The following is a 19,751-nucleotide window of genomic DNA, read 5'->3' on the forward strand; positions in this document are numbered from 1 at the left end:
ACATGGAACGTCCCGATGCAGTTTAGCTTTTAAACTGCTGGATACTGCATGCTTAGACACAAAAGATCGTCAATTAGCTCTGATCTCAAGTTTTCATCAATGAAGTCAGCATTGAATTGGATTTTTGGAGAAAAAACACAGACTGCTTCCAGTGTTGGAATTAAACAGGAAAGTGCATAGGTCACAGAACAGACAAGACCGAGAGGCAAGTCATGGCCTCAAAAGGATCAACAGAAAACACCTCTGCCCGACACAAATCCCCTGGACAGGAATGGTCGCAGATCAAAGCGTGCCATCTGTGAGTCTACATTTCACTGGGTTAAAGACTGTCCACACAAAGGTGAGCAAGTCAAGTTAACGGGAGATTGTAAAACTAATAATGTAGAAAAGTGCAATATCAATATTTGTTTACAAAATAGTTCTCTACTGAAGCTGAAATCTTCATGTCAGAGTGTTTTGGCACAGCAATCATTTGCTAATGATTTTCCTAAAATGCATGGCTGGTTGTTTGTCTATATCAGTGGTTTTCAAACTTTTTTCACCACCTCCGAAAACATCGGAGATAACCAGGTCTTGACAACTACAGGAGGTAACACTGAAGGAAATAAAAACATTGAGGTTGAAGAAGTGAGCTGCGAGGAAGAAGTGCTTACAGTCACAGAAGAATTGAGCGCAGCGGATAAAAATAATACAGTTAAAACTTCACAAACAATTTGGGCACGCCTCTGCTGACAAGCTACAGAAGCATCTAAAAGGTTCAGGCAACAGTGACAGAGTGTGTCACCATACTACAGAAAATTGTGAGTGAATGTGAAATATGCCAAAAATACAAAAAGACTACACCAAAGCCAGCTGTTAGTCTACCACTAGCATCACAGTACAACGAGATGGTAGCAGTAGATCTTCATGTGCTTAAACCAGGTCTATGGTATCTACTTGATTACTTATTGATCAGTTCACAAGGTTCAGTGCTGGCAGCATTCTGACCACAAATAAATAATTTGAGATAGTGAAACACTTTGTCCACGACCTGATTAGTTTGCATAGCTCACCACAGAAACTGTTCACTGACAATGGGGGAGAGTTTAACAATGATGAGATGAGAGATATGGCTGAAAATTTCAACATATAAATGAAGACAATAGCTGCCTACAGCCCATGGAGCAATGGACTTCCGGAGCGTCACAATCAAACACTCACTGAGATCATATTAAAAGTGAAAGGAAGTAGCTGTTGTGACTGGAAGACTGCAATGGACTGGGCTCTTATGCAAATAACACCATGCAAAGTTTCGATGGCTACATTCCCCATCAATTGTTTTTTCGACAAAATCCCAATCTGCCCTCTGTGCTAACTGACAAACCCCCAACACTAGAGGGCACAACAAAAAGTGAGTGGGTAGCAAAACACATCTCCGCTTTACATGCATCAAGAAAGACTTTTACAGAAGCAGAGTGTTCAAAAAGAAAACGGAGGGCCCTGCGTAAACAAATACGCCATACAGATGAGCAATGCAACACTGGTGACAAAGTATATTACAAGAGAGTGGATTGCCAGAAGTGGAAAGGACCAGGAGTTGTAATCGGTCAGGATGGTGCCGTGGTCTTTTGTCAGACACGGAGAAACCTTCATTAGAGTTCATCATCTCAGATTACAAAAGGTGAACATAGAAAATGTAAATCAACATGTCACAGAGGATGACATATTAAATGACACAGACATTTAGCATGGACAAGTGACTGCTAACGACAAAATAGAGGATTCATTCTGTCACTGAGATGCAAGGAGAAAGACAGGTTGAAGCAGAACATCACACTAATGACTATTCTGAACAGGACAGTGATAATGAGCAAAGACCCAATGTCCTTTTAAAAACAGGCTAAAGTGTGAAATACAAAGATAAAGACTATGGTGTTTTTCACACAGCTAAAATCTTGGGTTGTGCAGGCAAAGCTATGGGTAAATATAAACACTGGTACGCTTGCAATGTATTGAGCCCTTTAATGTGGCAGGTACTACTGTAGCAGCTGACATGTCAGATGTAGAGAACCTCCAAGTGGAAACAACTGTTACTGACACTGGTACCAATGATGTAAGTGGAGATATATTTGTAGAAGTACATGACGACGTGACCAACAGATTGTTGGTCACCTCCTTGACTACACTAAGATGAATACAGAAATGTATAGAGACATCCTGGATGAAAGCCAATGCTTCCCATTTAACCTAATGAAGCTTGAGAGGCGCTGCAAAGATGAATGGGCCAAGAGTAATGGCCGAAACTGCCAAGAGATAGGTGTGCTAAGCCTGTGGCATCATATTAAAAAATACGTGAGGCTGTGATTGCTGCCAAAGGTGCATCAACAAAGTACTAAACAGAGGCTATGAATATTTACCTAAAGGTGTTTTTTTTTTAGTTTTTTAGTTGTAATTAAATTGCAAATTAAAATAAAAACCTTTTCACATTGTCATATAGGGTATTATGTGTAGAATCTTGAGGACAAAAATAAAGAATATGCAATATATCTGCAATATAACAAAATGTGGAAAAAGTGAAGCGCTGTGAATACTTTCCGGATGCACTGTACACACACACACACACACACACACACACACACACACACACACACACACACACACACACACACACACACACACACGCAGGACATATACACTTCACACACACACACACGCAGGACATATACACTTCACACACATGCACACACCGCACATATACGCCACACACACACTAAAGACAAGGAGATAAAGACACAATTGATAAAAAAATACTCAACCTGAACAAAGTGAGCGCAGTCTCACCGAAGGTTAAACAATCATCCTCTGTTAGCATGCTGAGGTAGGCTGCTTTCATATATGCATAGGTGGCCTGAAGAGAGAAAAGAATGGTTATAGCTGCAATCCAATCTTTCCTTTCTAAATGAGAAGCAGAAAAAGGAAGTTGAGAGCACAAAATTGTTCCTATATTTTTTTAATCCATTTGGCTTTCTCAGCAATGGTGACATTAAATTTGTTGTTAAAAATAAAACGGGTGATTTGCACTTTTTTCGGCAGTATTGTCTGACATGTCTAGCATGTCAGCCGAATGTGAGGAGTGTGTAAGTGCACTATTCGTCATTTGCTGTTTGGAGTTCAACCAAAACTTTGTGGAATATGCCTTCAAAGTCAAAAATCATCATCATGCGGGATGTCTGCAAATCTTGTGAGACTTGGGCTTTGTGAGCATCTAAAAGCATGTTTTGCTTTTTCTTCATAATGCCATAACAGTGTGTTTGTACCAGCAATGGTACAGAGACAGAGTGTGATGATAACTATACAACAGTGATAGTGACAATGGAAATAGTCTGGCTGCTTTGCACAGTTGAAGCAATACATGCACAAACTAATTCTACCAAGCAAATGCTTATACAACCTTAAACAACAATACCTTTAGAAATGTCGGGAGGTCACAGTATCGCTCTGTAAGTTTGACTATATTTTGGTCTAATTTGATTTTATCATACAGTGGTACAGTGGTACACCTTTTTTTTTTTTTTTACATTTTACAGAATTATAAAAGTCTAAATCTAATTTAAAAATGACCAACAGAGTTAATGAAAGTTTCATGGACGGATGAATTTACATATTAAAGAGTTCAAGGCTCTACATATACACCTGTTCCCACAAGTATTTAGTAGGAAACCATATATAAAGTTAATCAATGTAGTAAAAAACACAGATATTGATTAGTTTATAACTTATTGAGATTTTTGATTGCTTGCATGTACTAAACACCCAAAGCTTCCTTTTACAATGTCCATTCAATATTACACTTGTTGTTCTCCAAAGTTATTTTACTTCCCTAAAACAGTGTTACATGGTGGGGATTAGTTGTACAGTAGAAAAAGAACAAGAACAAAAAAAAGTAATTCCTCCTTTCTTTTCTACTTATCTGTCTCAACTGATAACACAACAGACACCATCAAATGTGAGTAAAACCAACACCTGTGAGCATACTTCACTTTAAATACTGGCAAGAACTCGTTCATGCAGAAGACGACCCCACCTTGGACCAGGAGTTCTCTTTGCTAAGTAGGTCAGCATAAAAGTAGGCCATCTTCCAGTGCCTCTGATATGTGAAGCACCACATCAGCTCCCAGTAGCACATGTGATGGAACTGCTTCCACTGCTGCTGAGCCTCACAACATTCCTCAAAACGCTTGATAGCCTGATAGAGATACACAGAACAATCATCAATGTGTTTCTTGTGGTCTGTGTCCTGGGTTTTGTTTCATTGCTGATTTTTTCGGGAACAACCCCATACGCCCATTTAATTGTTTTCTACCTACCTAATATGATACATGTACTGTAAACACTACAAAACAACCGTCAGAACTGATGAATTAATCCACTGGGAGTAACATGTAAAACATTGTCAACTGTGTTAATGTGACAATGTCACTTACAGCGTCCAGATTGCCTCTGATCTCCTCAATTCGACCAGCAAAGAACAAGAAGATGGATCCCTATGAGAGAAACAACCCACATTTTATCCACGACACATCGCACAACACAAAAAGCTTAAAACAACTCTCACACCTTGGGGTATTTCTTCAGAAAAGGCTGCAGCAGTTTTTCTGCATCTTCTACATCTCCTTCCCCAGTACCTGCAGCACATATAAAAAGCGCCAAACCAAATGATGAATGAATGTGTTGCCAGAGGCCTCCTAGAATGTGTCTGTGCGTGCGTGCGTGTGTGCGTGTGTGCGTGCGTGCGTGCGTGCGTGTGTGCGTGTGTTTACTTGCCTAGTATGAAGCTCATGAAAGTGTGATAACAAAGCAGCAGCATGTTACATAAGAAGGACCTGAAAGTACTGTCTGCAGAGCCCTCCTGTAGCTGCTGGAGGCCAAACTCCTGCACATAAATACGCACCAGAAAACACACAAAGACATTGTGAAAATATTTTGTGATGAATTACAGGTGCAAAGCATTATTGTATTTTATATACACATGTATATATGATGTGTGTATTTCAAAGTAAGTTCAAAAGACTTCAGTGGAAACAAAAATAATATATATTTCAAAGCAGTTGTTAACCAGGTTTGTCCTTAACGCCTTAAATTTTTTTACATCTGACATTACTGAAAAAATAATGCAGAAATAGATTTTGCTGCCAATTATAGCCCCATCTAAGGCCGAGACCCTAATGCTAATAATAATAAATAAAAATAGATAAATACTTGCTATAACTAACTGTCATCACACAAGTCAATAATGCCAAGACATAATCGAACAGCACTTTGGATATGTTGAATAGCAATAGTCTTATTCGATGTAATTTATTTTAAGTAAAGTTTTTATTTTTAATCAGTTTTAGACTCATTTGTGAAAATACACATATACACACATATATATATATATATATATATATATATATATATATATATATATATATATATATATATATATATATATATATATATATATACTGTATTTTTCGGACTATAAGTCGCAGTTTTTTTCATAGTTTGGCCGGGCTCCAGTGCAACTTATGTTTTTTTCCTTTTTTATTATGCATTTTCGACAGGTGCGACTTATACTCCGGTGCGACTTATACTCTGAAAAATACGATAGATATATATATATATATATATATATATATATATATATATATATATATATATATATACACATACATGTATATACACATACAAACCCTGTTTCCATATGAGTTGGGAAATTGTGTTAGATGTAAATATAAACGGAATACAGTGATTTGCAAATCCTTTTCAACCCATATTCAATTGAATGCACTACAGAGACAAGATATTTGATGTTCAAACTCATAAACGTTTTTTTTTTGCAAATAATAACTAACTTAGAATTTCATGGCTGCAACACGTGCCAAAGTAGTTGGGAAAAGGCATGTTCACCACTGTGTTACATGGCCTTTCCTTTTAACAACAGTCAGTAAACGTTTGGGAACTGAGGAGAAACATTTTTTAAGCGTCTCAGGTGGAATTCTTTCTCATTCTTGCTTGATGTACAGCTTAAGTTGTTCAACAGTCCAGGGGTCTCCGTTGTGGTATTTTAGGCTTCATAATGCGCCACACATTTTCAATGGTAGACAGGTCTGGACTACAGGCAGGCCAGTCGAGTACCCGCACTCTTTTACTATGAAGCCACGTTGATGTAACACATGGCTTGGCATTGTCTTGCTGAAATAAGCAGGGGCGTCCATGGTAACGTTGCTTGGATGGCAACATAGGTTGCTCCAAAACCTGTATGTACCTTTCAGCATTAATGGCGCCTTCACAGATGTGTAAATTACCCATGTCTTGGGCACAATTTGCTCACGCATTTGTTGACAAAGTGGTGACCCTCGCCCCATCCTTGTTTGTGAATGACTGAGCATTTCATGGAATCTACTTTTATACCCAATCATGGCACCCACCTGTTCCCAATTTGCCTGTTCACCTGTGGGATGTTCCAAATAAGTGTTTGATGAGCATTCCTCAACTTTATCAGTATTTATTGCCACCTTTCCCAACTTCTTTGTCACGTGTTGCTGGCATCAAATTCTAAAGTTAATGATTATTTGCAAAAAAAAAAATGTCTATCAGTTTGAACATCAAATATGTTGTCTTTGTAGCATATTCAACTGAATATGGGTTGAAAATGATTTGCAAATCATTGTATTCCGTTTATATTTACATCTAACACAATTTCCCAACTCATATGGAAACGGGGTTTGTATATGTGTGTATGTGTATGTGTATATATATATATATGTGTGTATGTATATATATATATATGTGTATATATATAATATATAATACATGTATTATCATATATAATAATATTATAATAATAATCATATATAATACATATATATATATATATATATATATATATATATGTATATATATATATATATATATATATGAGGCAGCACGGTGGAGGAGGGGTTAGTGCATCTGCCTCACAATTCGAAGGTCCTGAGTAGTCCTGAGTTCAATCCCGGGCTCTGGATCTTCCTGTGGGGAGTTTGCATGTTCTCCCCGTGACTGTGTGGGTTCCCTCCGGGTACTACGGCTTCCTCCCACCTCCAAAGACATGCACCTGGGGATAGGTTGATTGGCAACACTAAATCGGCCCTAGTGTGTGAATGTGAGTGTGAATGTTGTCTTGTCTATCTGTGTTGGCCCTGCGATGAGGTGGCGACGTGTCCAGGGTGCACTCCGCCTTCCGCCCGATTGTAGCTGAGATAAGCTCCAGCTACCCCCGCGATCCCGAAAGGGATAAGCGGTAGAAAATGGATGGATGGATGAATAATTGGTTTAATCAAGGGTATATTTTAGCTGGAGGAAAGTGGTAAAAGACTGAAATAAGTTATCCATCCATCCATTTTCTACCACTTGTCCCTCTTGGGGTCGCATGTTAAAGTACCAATGATTGTCACACACACACTAGGTGTGGCAAAATTATTCTCTGCATTTGACCCATCACCCTTGATCACCCCCTGGGAGGTGAGGGGAGCAGTGAGCAGCAGCGGTGGCCGCGCCCGGGAATCATTTTTGGTGATTTAACCCCCAATTCCAACCCTTGATGCTGAGTGTCAAGCAGGGAGGTAAGGTAATGAGTCCCATTTTTATAGTCACAGCTATATTTATGCAGGACATGATTCTGTCCTCTAGATGTCACTGTGGTCTTTGGTGCTTATGAGCTAGCCCACATCCAGTTCAGTGATTTTCCACAAATCACAACGCATCAACTGTCAATCATCTTTAACTCAGGAGGCGTCAACTAAATAAATTATTTTAACACTTCAAGGGGAGCTCACCTTATTACCAGAGAAGCCCACAAACTCTAGCAGCTTGAGCGTTCGTGTAGGCAACATGGAGATCATCTGCAAGATTAAGAGAGAGAGCTAATCAGGTTTATATTTAAAACGATCAGGGTAACTTAATTTTGATACGTTTTGTCGAAAATCATGCATTGTGAAGGTATAAGAGTAACATTAGACATCATGATTTTGGTATGGAATTGTTGTTGATTACTTACATATAACATATTACACACTTACCAGATTAAAGGCGCCTACTCCCAATTTGACTCCGCCCTCAAAATGACCATGATTGTCGCCATGACTATACCCAGTGGAATGGAGGACTCTGTGAAGATCTCTGCAGTTAGAAGAAAGGGAGGAAATTAGATCAGCCAATTACAGTAATAACATTAAAAAGAAGATTCAGCCTCTCACTTGTACGTCTGGTAGCTATTCCTCACTTTGATTCCTCCTTTGATGAAACTGATCATACTTTCATCCTGAGTGGAAGAAGTAGTTGTAGGGTACCGTAAATAAAAGCACACATGATGGCAGATAAGTTGGAGGCCTTAAAGGGGACCTATTATACAAAAACAACTTTTCTGACCGATTGGTACCTGTTTTTGTGTATTTGGGATCTGCATAAGTCCCGAAAATTTGAAATCAAACCATGAAGGTATGGCAGAGATATTTTTAAAACAATATGAGTGTAACGATTTGTTTGATTGATTGAAACTTTTATTAATAGATTGCACAGTACAGTACATATTCCGTACAATTGACCACTAAATAGTAACAGCCGAATACGTTTTTCAACTTGTTTAAGTCGGAGTCCAAGTTAATCAATTCATGGTACAAATATGTACTACCACCATAATACAGTCATCACACAAGTTAATCATCAGAGTATATACATTGAATTATTTACATTATTTACAATCCGGGGGGTGGCATGTGGAGGGGTTGGGGCGAGGGGGTTAGGTTGGGTTGCTATCAGCATACTTCAGTCATCAACAATTATATCATCAGAGAAATGGACATTGTAACAGTGTAGGTCTCACTTCGTAGGATATGTACAGCGAGCGGTGAACATAGTGAGCTCAGAAAGCATAAGAACAATTATATACATTTGATTATTTACATTTGATTATTTACAATCCGGGGAGGTGGGATGTGGTGGGGGAAGGGGGTTAGGCTAGGGTTGTAGCTGCCTGGAGGTGTTCTTCTAGTGCGGTTTTAAAGGAGGATAGAGATGCACTTTCTTTTACACCTGTTGGGAGTGCATTCCATATTGATATGGCATAGAAGGAGAATGAGTTAAGACCTTTGTTAGATCAGAATCTGGGTTTGACGTGGTTTGTGGAGCTCCCCCTGGTGTTGTGGTTATGGCGGTCATTTACGTTATGGAAGTAGTTGGACATGTACTTGGGTATCAGGGAGGTGTAGCGAATTTTATAGACTAGGCTCAGTGCAAGTTGATTTACTCTGTCCTCCACCCTCAGCCAGCCCACTTTGGAGAAGTGGGAAGGAGTGAGGTGTGATCTGGGGTGGAGGTCTAGAAGTAACCTGACTAGCTTGTTCTGGGATGTTTGGAGTCTAGATTTGAGGGTTTTGGAGGTGCTGGGGTACCAGGATGTGCATGCGTAATCGAAAAAGGGTTGAACGAGAGTTCCCGCTAGAATCCTAATGGTGCTTTTGTTGACCAGAGAGGAGATCTATAGAGAAATCTCGTTCGTTGGTTGACCTTTTTGATTACCTTGGTTGCCATTTTATCACAGGAAAGATTAGCCTCTAGAATGGAACCTTGGTAGGTGACCTCATCTTTCCTGGTGATAACAATGTCACCCACTTTAATAGTGAAGTCACTGACTTTCTTAAGGTTGATTTGGGACCCAAATAGGATGGATTCTGTTTTACCTAAGTGTATGGATAGCTTATTGTCAGCGAGCCAGGTGCAAATTCTACAGAGTTCGGCACTGAGAATTTTTTCTACCTGTGATTTGTCATTGCCGGATATCAGCAGGGCCGAGTCATTCGCAAACAGGAACAATTCACAGTCGCATTCGATTTGATTTTGTGGTTGCCGATACGACTCAGGGACGATATTCTTTTTTTAGAACGAAACGATCCAAAACGATTCAGTGAGTTGATATCGATTCAGTAACTTTTTGGTGACATAAATAATGGATACTGGACATTGCAGGTGACATTTCCTATAGTCCTGTTATTTATTTTAAGGGAATTATGTCACGGCGCGGGCTCGAACCCGCTTTTCTCCGGCAGCTGGGTCTGCCAGCACCTCCGTTGGCAGCGCGCCGAGACACGCCCCTGCTCGCGCTGGCCGCGTCACGCTCACATGCCGGCAAGGCTGTGGGCGATCAGCAATCTGCACACCTGGGACTGATGAGGGGGAGCTGTATAAAGTCCAGTGGACCCAAGGATCCTGGCCGGAACATAATCTTCTGTTCTCTGTTACAGTAAGCTGTCCTGTATCTGGCTTTCCTTCGCGTTCAGTGTCCTCCCGCTTCCATGCTCATTTGTCCACTGTCTTCTACCTTGTGCCCCGCAGTGTTTTCTTCCGTCGCCTTGGTTACGAGCTGTGAGTTTCGCTCCCTTGGACTTCCACCCTGGATCTCGACTGCCTTCCCGGATCTCGACCCCCCTCGCATGGACACAGACTCTGATGCCTCTCTCTCTCGCCCTGGATCGTTTGCCTGTCTCACGGACTTCCCAGATCAGCCTCACCCCTTGGACTTTCGAGTTTGGAACAACACCTCCCGGTAACACTCAACAGATAACTGCTTCACATAGTCTCACACCATACACACTCTTGAATTTAGTCACACTCCATTTCCTTAGTTTAAGTATATTTAGTATTGTGTATCAATATATATATTGTACATATATATAATAAAAAATACATAGAGCTATATTACCCCCTTGTGGTTCTGTGCCGTCACAACTCCCTCCTCCAACCATAACAGTAAGTTCCGGCCAAATTATTTATAAGGACCTGATGGCACAGTTTTTCCTTAGCCCCGTTCCCAGTGTCTTTAGCCCCACCTTCATTGACTTTTTTTTTTTTTTTTTGCCACTCAAATGTTTCTAGTCCTGATCGCCTATCTTGGAGGGGAATGTTTAGCGGTGATATTGACGAAGAGGAATTTACCCGCCACACTAACACCCTCCTCCACCCTCAGTGACAGTTCCTCGTTGGACAGGAAGGTGGTAACCAGCAAGCCCGTTACCACCTGTCTTTCGGTTTGCCAAGCCGCACCCACCAACCACACTACCAGCACCAGCACCCAGGCTGGTCCCCGTACCAGCACCAGCACCCAGGCTGGCCCCGTACCCGCACCAGCTCCCAGGCTGGCCCCCGTACCAGCACCAGCTCCCAGGCTGGCCCCCGTACCAGCACCAGCTCCCAGGCTGGCCCCCGAGTCAGCGCCAGCTCCCAGGCTGGCCCCCGAGTCAGCGCCAGCTCCCAGGCTGGCCCCCGAGTCACCACCTGTTCCACGGCTAGCAGCACCACGGCTAGCAGCACCACGGCCAGCAGCACCGGCTTTAGAACCACGGCCAGCGCCGACTTCAGCACCACGACCAGCTCCTCAGCCTATGTTCTCCACGTCTCCGGCTCCTCAGCCTGTGTCCTCCACGTCTCCAGCTCCGACGACATCATCCTCCACGTCTTCGGCTCCGACGACATCGTCCTCCACGTCTCCAGCATCGTCGCCCCCGCGACCTCCGGCTGGCCGGCCGCACAGGCGGCCATCAGGCGCCAACAGGAGCGACGCCCAGGACATGGCCGTGGTACTCGTGGGCTGCTGTGGTTATGGCGCCACTCACGTCCGCCTTCCCGACGGCCTAGAAGGTGGCCGTTCCTTGGCTGTTCGACTCGCCGGCTGCAGCACCGGTCTACTCTCCGCAGCCACCAGACTCGTCCCCGGTGAATTCGGGGATACGTGGGCTGGCGACACCCCACCAGTTGACCCCTCCACCCTCCCTTGGGGGTAAGGTCACGGCGCGGGCTCGAACCCGCTTTTCTCCGGCAGCTGGGTCTGCCAGGACCTCCGTTGGCAGCTTGTCGAGACATGCCACTACTCGCGCTGGCCGCGTCAGCAATCTGCACACCTGGGACTGATGAGGGGGAGCTGTATAAAGTCCAGTGGACCCAAGGATCCTGGCCGGAACATAATCTTCTGTTCCCTGTTACAGTGAGCTGTCCTGTATCTGGCTTTCCTTGTGCATTCTCACGTTCAGTGTCCTCCCGCTTCCATGCTCATTTGTCCACTGTCTTCTACCTTGTGCCCCGCAGTGTTTTCTTCTCTGATTTTACTGTTTACAAATACAAAGTAATATAAAAAAAAAACCTGAATCTCTTCAGGTTAAATAAGCAGTGGTTTGACCTGCTCCTACTCTCATTTTAATAAACAGCTACAATAGCTGAAAAAAGTCACACAACACAATAACATAGCACAATGACACATAACAGCTATAGGCCAAAACACGACAATACGAGTGACAGCGGACAGGTTTCGACAAATCACCAACTTCCTGAGACGGAAAACAATGTAATGTTGGAAAAGTAAGTAAAGTGTGACCACTTTTTCAGTCATAAATTACTTTTTTTAACTTTTTCAATAATACTAATATACTACGTTAAAGAAGTTGGTCCGTTGCTGGAACTTGCTCCGCTGTCACTTCTGTCGCGTCCTTTGTGGCCTAAAGTTGTTGCGGCTTTATATTATTGTGTTGTGTCATTTGTATTTGTTGTGACTTTTGCAATCTTGCTGCAGCTGAAAGTTGTTGTGTTGTAATTTATGATATTGTCTTGCCTTTGCCTTTGTTGTGACCTTTCTCAGCCACCGTAGCTATTCGCCATTCTTGTTTAGCCGACTGATGGCGATGACGTCACAGACGGGCAGACAGACTTGAATAACGTTCAACGTCCTTTATCATTAAAAGTGTTAAACTTCATAAAAAGTCTGTCGTTCTTTAATTCAATGTTTTCCTTTTTCTAGTATAAACAAATCAATCGATTTACGTTTAAAACAATGTTGTATTGATATGTATCTTCCGGAAGGCAAGCTTGCCGAGCAAAGATCGATGTAGTTGAATCTAAGGAATATAAATCAATATATTGATTAATCGGTACACCCCTATAAAACAATCTTGACAAGCCGTTTGGAATTTGCCCGATATGTTAAATTTTTTCCAAGTGTGACATCATCGGATATCCCCATATATGACAGAGATTTACCCGAAGAGCTTTGCGCGAGTCCTACATTGTAGTCCGACGCTGTAGTCAATAAGTTCCGAGGGTCCCTGGTTCAATCCCCACCTACTACCAACCTCGTCATGTCCGTTGTGTCCTGAGCAAGACACTTCACCCTTGCTCCTGATGGGTGCTGGTAGCGCCTTGCATGGCAGCTCCCTCCATCAGTGTGTGAATGTGTGTGTGAATGGGTAAATGTGGAAGTAGTGTCAAAGCGCTTTGAGTACCTTGAAGGTAGAAAAGCGCTATACAAGTACAACCCATTTATCATTAATTTATCTATCCTCCTGTTGTGGGGCGCAGACTGGCTCATACATGCACATGCAGCCTCCGCTGTTGCAATTTCTAATACAAAGTAGCGTATAGTTCTAACTTGTATCTGTCAAAGGACTCGATATGGAGGCGCTAAGAACTACAACTTGGCTGGCAGGGAGAAGATGCAGTCAAAGTGTAAATAAGGCTGCCCTGTAAACGTCGCATCCTGAAGAGACGGTCTGTAGAACATGATCTATGTTAATTTTTTATCAAATAGCCATCATAACATGTTATGTACTATAGACCACATGGAAGTGTTTTAAATTTAGAAAATAAATCATAATATGATCCCTTTAAGGGAGTGTTGGTAGGCCCAGGTACTGACCTGCAGAAAGGTGAGCGCTGCCCTCTGCAGGAGGCACTCAGCATAACAGACTTCAGCATGGAGCTCGTCTGTAAAAAAAAATAAAATTAAACATTTTTAGATATCTCAGTCAGACAGCTTCTTAGCAGATCCCAGCGGCGACAGTGCAATCCCACAGATGCTGACCTTCTGTGAAGTTCTTGGAAAAACTGGACTTCTTGCGGTGCCTGATGAGAAGAGCAGACAAAATCAGTTTTGTGCCTTTCAGCTGAGTGTGCTTACACCTAACAAGGCAAACAATCAAAATCAGTACATAAGAAGCTGTGATGTACCGTCAGTGCAGGCAGGTCACGCAGAGCCGGAATTTTCTGTTTGATCCCAATTGTAACAGCGCTAAAGTCAATTTATCAGCTACAGTCAGCAACAAGTCTGACTGCCAAAATAGGGTATATACAGAATATCCAAGCTCATACTTTTTCAAACTGGATCTTCAGACAGAACAGAAGGTAGTCAGAACTTTACAAAGAAGTAACATGCTTTCTTGAAGAATGTCACTGACTGCAATAAAGAACAGGATGTCAAGTATATTGTTTATTTCCATCAATACCTACAAAACGCCACTAGGTTTGGTTTAAAACCACGTTCTTGTTTGAACTGATTAAACGTCTGTCAAATGGCTTTAATGAGGGAGTGTAATTTATTTCATTTTTTTATTATAAGATGGCTCTCTTTAAACGTGTATTACAGTAATGTTCAAATGTTTCTTAGGTGATTAAGGTTTTATGGTAGTGGCCATACTTGCCAACCTTGAGACCTCAGATTTCGAGGGGAGGAGTATATTTACAGCTAGAATTCACCAACTCGAGTATTTCATTCATATATGTATATATATATATATATATACATATATATATATATATATATATTAGAGATGCGCGGTTTGCGGGCACAACCGCGGAGTCCGCGGAGTATCCGCGGATCGGGCGGATGAAATTTTAAAAAATTTGATTTTATCCGCGGGTCGGGTCGGGTCGGGTCGGGCGATTGAAATAAAAAAAATTTGATTTTAAATAGATTCAGGCGGGTGGCAGTTAAACCAATTCGGAAATATATATACATAGTTAAATGTTGTTACCCACATACGAAAAACGAGCAGGCACATGCTGCATATGCCACAACAGAAGGAAAAAAAAAAAAGAGATGGACACTTTTACGGAGCGGAGAAGGCCCCCGACGCCTCGCCGGGGTCCGGGACCGAGGCCCCTTCCCCCGAGAGGGCCCCACCGGGAGCCGTAGCTGAGGCGATCCGCGAGAAGGGCCCGACGCACGTCCAGGGTCACCACCGCGCCCACCGCACCGACACCCCGCCTCGTCCGCCTTCGCCGCGGCTGGCGTCACGCTCAGCAGGTAAGCAGCTTACCTGCCTGCCACCCCCGTGGCCAGGGGCTCGTAACAGGGGTCACTCCGCGCGCTCCGCCCGCGCAGCTTACCTGCCCGCCACCCCTGTTGCCGGGGGCGCGTAACAGGGGTCACTCCGTGCGCAGTGCGCTCACGAAAGGGGTGGGGCTCACCCTGGTTGATATAGACAGCAGCTAGGACGGTGGCCATGGACGTCGGAACCCGCTAAGGAGTGTGTAAAAACCCACCTGCCGAATCAACTAGCCCTGAAAATGGATGGCGCTGGAGCGTTGGGCCCATACCCGGCCGTCGCCGGCAGCGAGACGCGCTTGGAGGTGCGCTCAGCGCGGCGCGCTCAGCGCGGCTCCCATATGATTGCGCACTGGTGTGCGTCTGGGTCGTGACAGCGTGGCACGCGAATGTCTGTGCTGCATTGGATCAGTCTCCTTTCTTTAACAGGCAAAAGCTTTATAACCTCACTAATGCCTTGCATTGTCTATATTAGATATATAACAACGGGTGGGTGCGGGCGGATGGCGGGCGGATGCGGTTCTGATCAAATGTTAGATCGGGTGGATTGCGGATGGTTGACGACTTTCTGATGCGGTTGCGGATGAAATAATTGCCTATCCGCGCATCTCTAATATATATATATATATATATATGTATGTATGAAATACTTGACTTTCAGTGAATTCTAGCTATATATATATTTATTTTATTATATATATAAATAAAAGAAATACTTGAGTTTCAGTGTTCATTTATTTACACATATACACACACATAACACTCATCTACTCATTGTTGTACTTGAAAGTACAATGCAATACAATTCCGGGGCAATGGCACCTATCAAATACACAGTAATGAAAACACAGTTGTTCTACTAACTGTACTGTGTGTTATGAGAGTAGAGTATGTGTGTGTGTGGCCCTTTAATAGGTGACAGCATGTGAGGTGAGTGACGTCAGTGAGTGTGTGGGCGAGAGAAGAGAGGGAGCGGTAGCGAGTGCGGGGAGGGACTAGTTGGTTTTGTGTTGGATTGGCTGTGTGCAAGCAATCAATAAAGCAAGATTTGCAACTAATCGCTGGACTCATCATTCACCCTAAAGTCGTCCGCTGTGGAGACCCACTGCCGGGTAAGGTGAAAGGTGTTGCCCCGAGCATACATCGGCCCTGGAGAAGTATCTCCCCTGCACTCTTAGACTATGGTCTCGTTCTTCTGCTTTGTCTCCTTGTGTGCGCACACTGGACTCAGGTCCGCATTTTCGGGAGAAAATTTCTTCCGGGAGGTTTTCGGGAGAGGCGCTGAATTTCGGGAGTCTCCCGGAAAATCCGGGAGGGTTGGCAAGTATGGTAGTGGCAGTCATACTTGCCAACCTTGAGACCTCTGATTTCGGGAGGTGGGGGATGGGGGATGGGGGGTGAGGCGGGGGGTGTGATTGGAGGCGTGGTTAAGAGGGGAGGAGTATATTTACAGCTAGAATTCACTAAGTCAAGTATTTCATATATATATATATATATATATATATATATATATATATATATATATATATTTCTGTGTGGAGTTTGCATGTCCTCCCCGTGACTGCGTGGGTTCCCTCCGGGTACTCCGGCTTCCTCCCACCTCCAAAGACATGCACCTGGGGATAGGTTGATTGGCAAAACTAAATTGGCCCTAATGTGTGAATGTGAGTGTGAATGTTGTCTGTCTATCTGTGTTGGCCCTGCGGTGAGGTGGCGACTTGTCCAGGGTGTACCCCGCCTTCCGCCCGATTGTAGCTGAGATGGGCTCCAGCGCCCCCCGCGACCCCAAAGGGAATAAGCGGTAGAGAATGGATGGATATATATATATATATATATATATATATATATATATATATATATATGTACATCCTGAAAATATGCAAACAAAACAGTGTTTAGATAATTGATACTTCAAACTTGCATAAATAAATCTTAACTTGCTTCTGAGAGCTTCAAAATGTAATGAATAAAATGCTAAAGTTGTTGATAAACAAGCAATTATTTTAATAATTAAATATGGTCATTTTATAAAAATACAATTAATTTTGATGTTTTTAGCAAAATATAGTAAAAATGTATTTAGTTGTTTGTTTTTTTTAATTAATAAATATATTTATTTTTAGGTAAGATAAACATAATAATACAATTTATCTCTAGTCTGGATGATTTAGTTCTTGTCACCCTGTTGTCCTCCCGTCTCTTCCCCAAGGATGGCTCCATGAGCTGGGCAAACGCCTGAAGATGCCCAACGTCAACAACACGGTCGGCGGTCCGTCGGTATGCAGCTCGTACATCGCCGCCCTCTACTTCACCCTCAGCAGCCTGAGCAGCGTCGGCTTTGACAACGTGTGCGCCAACACGGACGCCGAGAAGATCTTCTCCATCTGCACCATGCTCATCGGCGGTATGCCGGACGCCTCCTATGGAATAACGTGATTGGGCAGGCACACTGTTTATATCGTGGGAAAGCGGACGTGAAAAAAGGCTGTCCTCACTCAGGTCCGCATGGAGCTGGAGGGGGCGTGGCCTCCAGCTTCGGCTGAAAATCGGGAGATTTTCGGGAGAATATTTGTCCCGGGAGGTTTTCGGGAGAGGTGCTGAATTTCGGGAGTCTCCCGGAAAATTCGGGAGGGTTGGCAAGTATGGTGGCAGTTTTAATCTGGGACAAATTAAATCCCTTATGTTATTCCTTTGGGATTTTTTCGAAATGTTTACATTTTGTAAGTAAATTTCATCATCCATCCATCCATCCATCTTACTCTGCTTATCCAATGTTGTGTCGCAGGGAAACCAGCCTAAAGACACATTAACTGTTAGCTAACAAGCAAAGAAGCCCAGACTTCCCTCTCCCCAACTACTTAGTCCAGCTCTTCCCGGGGGATCACGAGGTGATTCCAGGCCAGCTGATAGACATAGTCTATCCACCTGGGTCTTCTCCGGGGTATCCTACCAGTCGGACGCGCCCTAAGCACCTCCCCAGGGAAGCGTTCAGGGGGCACTCTGGCCAGATGCCCAAATCACCTCATCTGGCTCCTCATGATGTGGAGGAGCAGCAGCTTTACTCTGAGCTCCTCCAGAATGATAGAGCTTCTCAACCTATCTCTAAGGGAGAGCCCCGCCACCTGACGGAGAAAACACATTTCGGCCGCTTGTGCCCGTGATCTTGTGCTTTCGGTCACAACCCAAAGCTCATGATCATAGGTGAGGATTGGAAACATAAATTGACCGGTAAATTGAGAGTTTTGCCTTCCAACTTTGCTCTTTCTTCATCACGACGGACCGATACAGGCCCTGCATCACTGCAGACGCTGCACCGATCCACCTGTCAATCTCCCGATCCACTCTTCCCTCACTCGTGAACAAGACCACAAGGTGTTTGAACTCCTCCACTTCGGGCAGGATCTCCTCCCCAACCTGCATATGGCACCACACCATTTTCCGGGCGAGAACCAAGGACTCAGACCTGGATGTGCTGATTTTCATCCCAGTCGCTTCACACTCGGCTGCGAACCGCTCCAGTGAGTGCTGAAGATCCTGGTCAGATGAAACCATCAGCACCACATCATCCACAAAAAGAAGAGACCTAATCCTGCAGCCACCAAACCGGATCCCCTGAAGGCCCTGACTGCGCCTCAAAATTATGTCCATAAAGGTTGTATACAGAATCGGTGACAAAGCCCTGGTGGAGTCCAACCCTCACCGGAAACGGGTCCAACTTACTGCCGGCAATGCGGCTCAAGCTCTGACACTGATCATACAGGGAGGAGACCGCCACAATCAGGCGGTCCGATGCCCCATAATCTCTGAGCACTCTCCATAGGACTTCCCGAATGCCTTCTCCAAGTCCACAAAACACATGTAGACAGATTTGGGCAAACTCCCATGGACCCTCAAGGATCAGGTCAAGAGTGTAGAGTCCACAGTTCCACGACCAGGACAAAAACCATACTGCTCCTCTTGAATCCGAGGTTTGACTATCCGGTGTAGCCTCCTCTCCAGTACACCTGAATAGACCTTACCAGGAAGGCTGAAGAGTGTGATCCACGATAGTTAGAACACACCCTCTGGTTCCCCTTTTTAAATAGAGCAACCACCACCCCCCTATGCCAATCCGGAGGCACCGCCCCCGATGTCCACGCAATGCTGGTCTGTCTTGTCAACCACAACAGCCCCACAGCATTCAGAACCTTAAGGAACTCCGGGCGGGTCTCATCCACCACCAGGGCCTTACCTCGGCAACCTCAGCCCCAGAAATAGGTGAGGCCAGCGTGGAGTCCCCAGGCACTACTTCCTCATTGGAAGTCGTGTAGGTGGGATTGAGGATGTCTTCGAAGTATTCCTTCCAGCGATCCACAAAATCTCCAGTCAATGTCAGAAGCACAACGTCTCCACGATACGTGGTGTTGACAGTGCACTGCTTCCCCTTCTTGAGGCGGTGAATGGTGGTCCAGAATCATCTCGAAGCCGTCCGGAGGTCATTCTCAATGGCTTCTCGGAACTGTTCCAATGTTTGAGTTTTTTACTTTACAACCGCCAAAGCCGCACATCGCTTGGCCTGTCGGTACCTGTCCGCTGCCTGCAGAGTTCCATGAGACATAAGGAC

At 43.8% G+C, this 19,751-nt stretch overlaps 1 protein-coding gene across 3 annotated transcripts in view; it reads right to left on the reverse strand.

The window, feature by feature from the left end:
- Positions 1-19,751, reverse strand: part of ttc39a (tetratricopeptide repeat domain 39A) — a 98,526-nt gene that overhangs the window by 20,660 nt on the left and 58,115 nt on the right. For all 3 annotated transcript variants that reach the window (XM_061977768.2, XM_061977767.2, XM_061977769.2), the window contains 10 exons: positions 13,907-13,947; positions 13,742-13,809; positions 8,262-8,326; positions 8,085-8,184; positions 7,842-7,907; positions 4,804-4,912; positions 4,597-4,664; positions 4,464-4,523; positions 4,064-4,225; positions 2,796-2,887 (listed from right to left, as the gene is read on the reverse strand). In XM_061977768.2, coding sequence (XP_061833752.2) covers positions 2,796-2,887; positions 4,064-4,225; positions 4,464-4,523; positions 4,597-4,664; positions 4,804-4,912; positions 7,842-7,907; positions 8,085-8,184; positions 8,262-8,326; positions 13,742-13,809; positions 13,907-13,947 — 831 coding nt within the window. The remainder of the gene's footprint in view (positions 1-2,795; positions 2,888-4,063; positions 4,226-4,463; positions 4,524-4,596; positions 4,665-4,803; positions 4,913-7,841; positions 7,908-8,084; positions 8,185-8,261; positions 8,327-13,741; positions 13,810-13,906; positions 13,948-19,751) is intronic.

Source organism: Nerophis lumbriciformis, linkage group LG18 (assembly GCF_033978685.3).
Source record: "Nerophis lumbriciformis linkage group LG18, RoL_Nlum_v2.1, whole genome shotgun sequence".
Taxonomy (NCBI): domain Eukaryota; kingdom Metazoa; phylum Chordata; class Actinopteri; order Syngnathiformes; family Syngnathidae; genus Nerophis; species Nerophis lumbriciformis.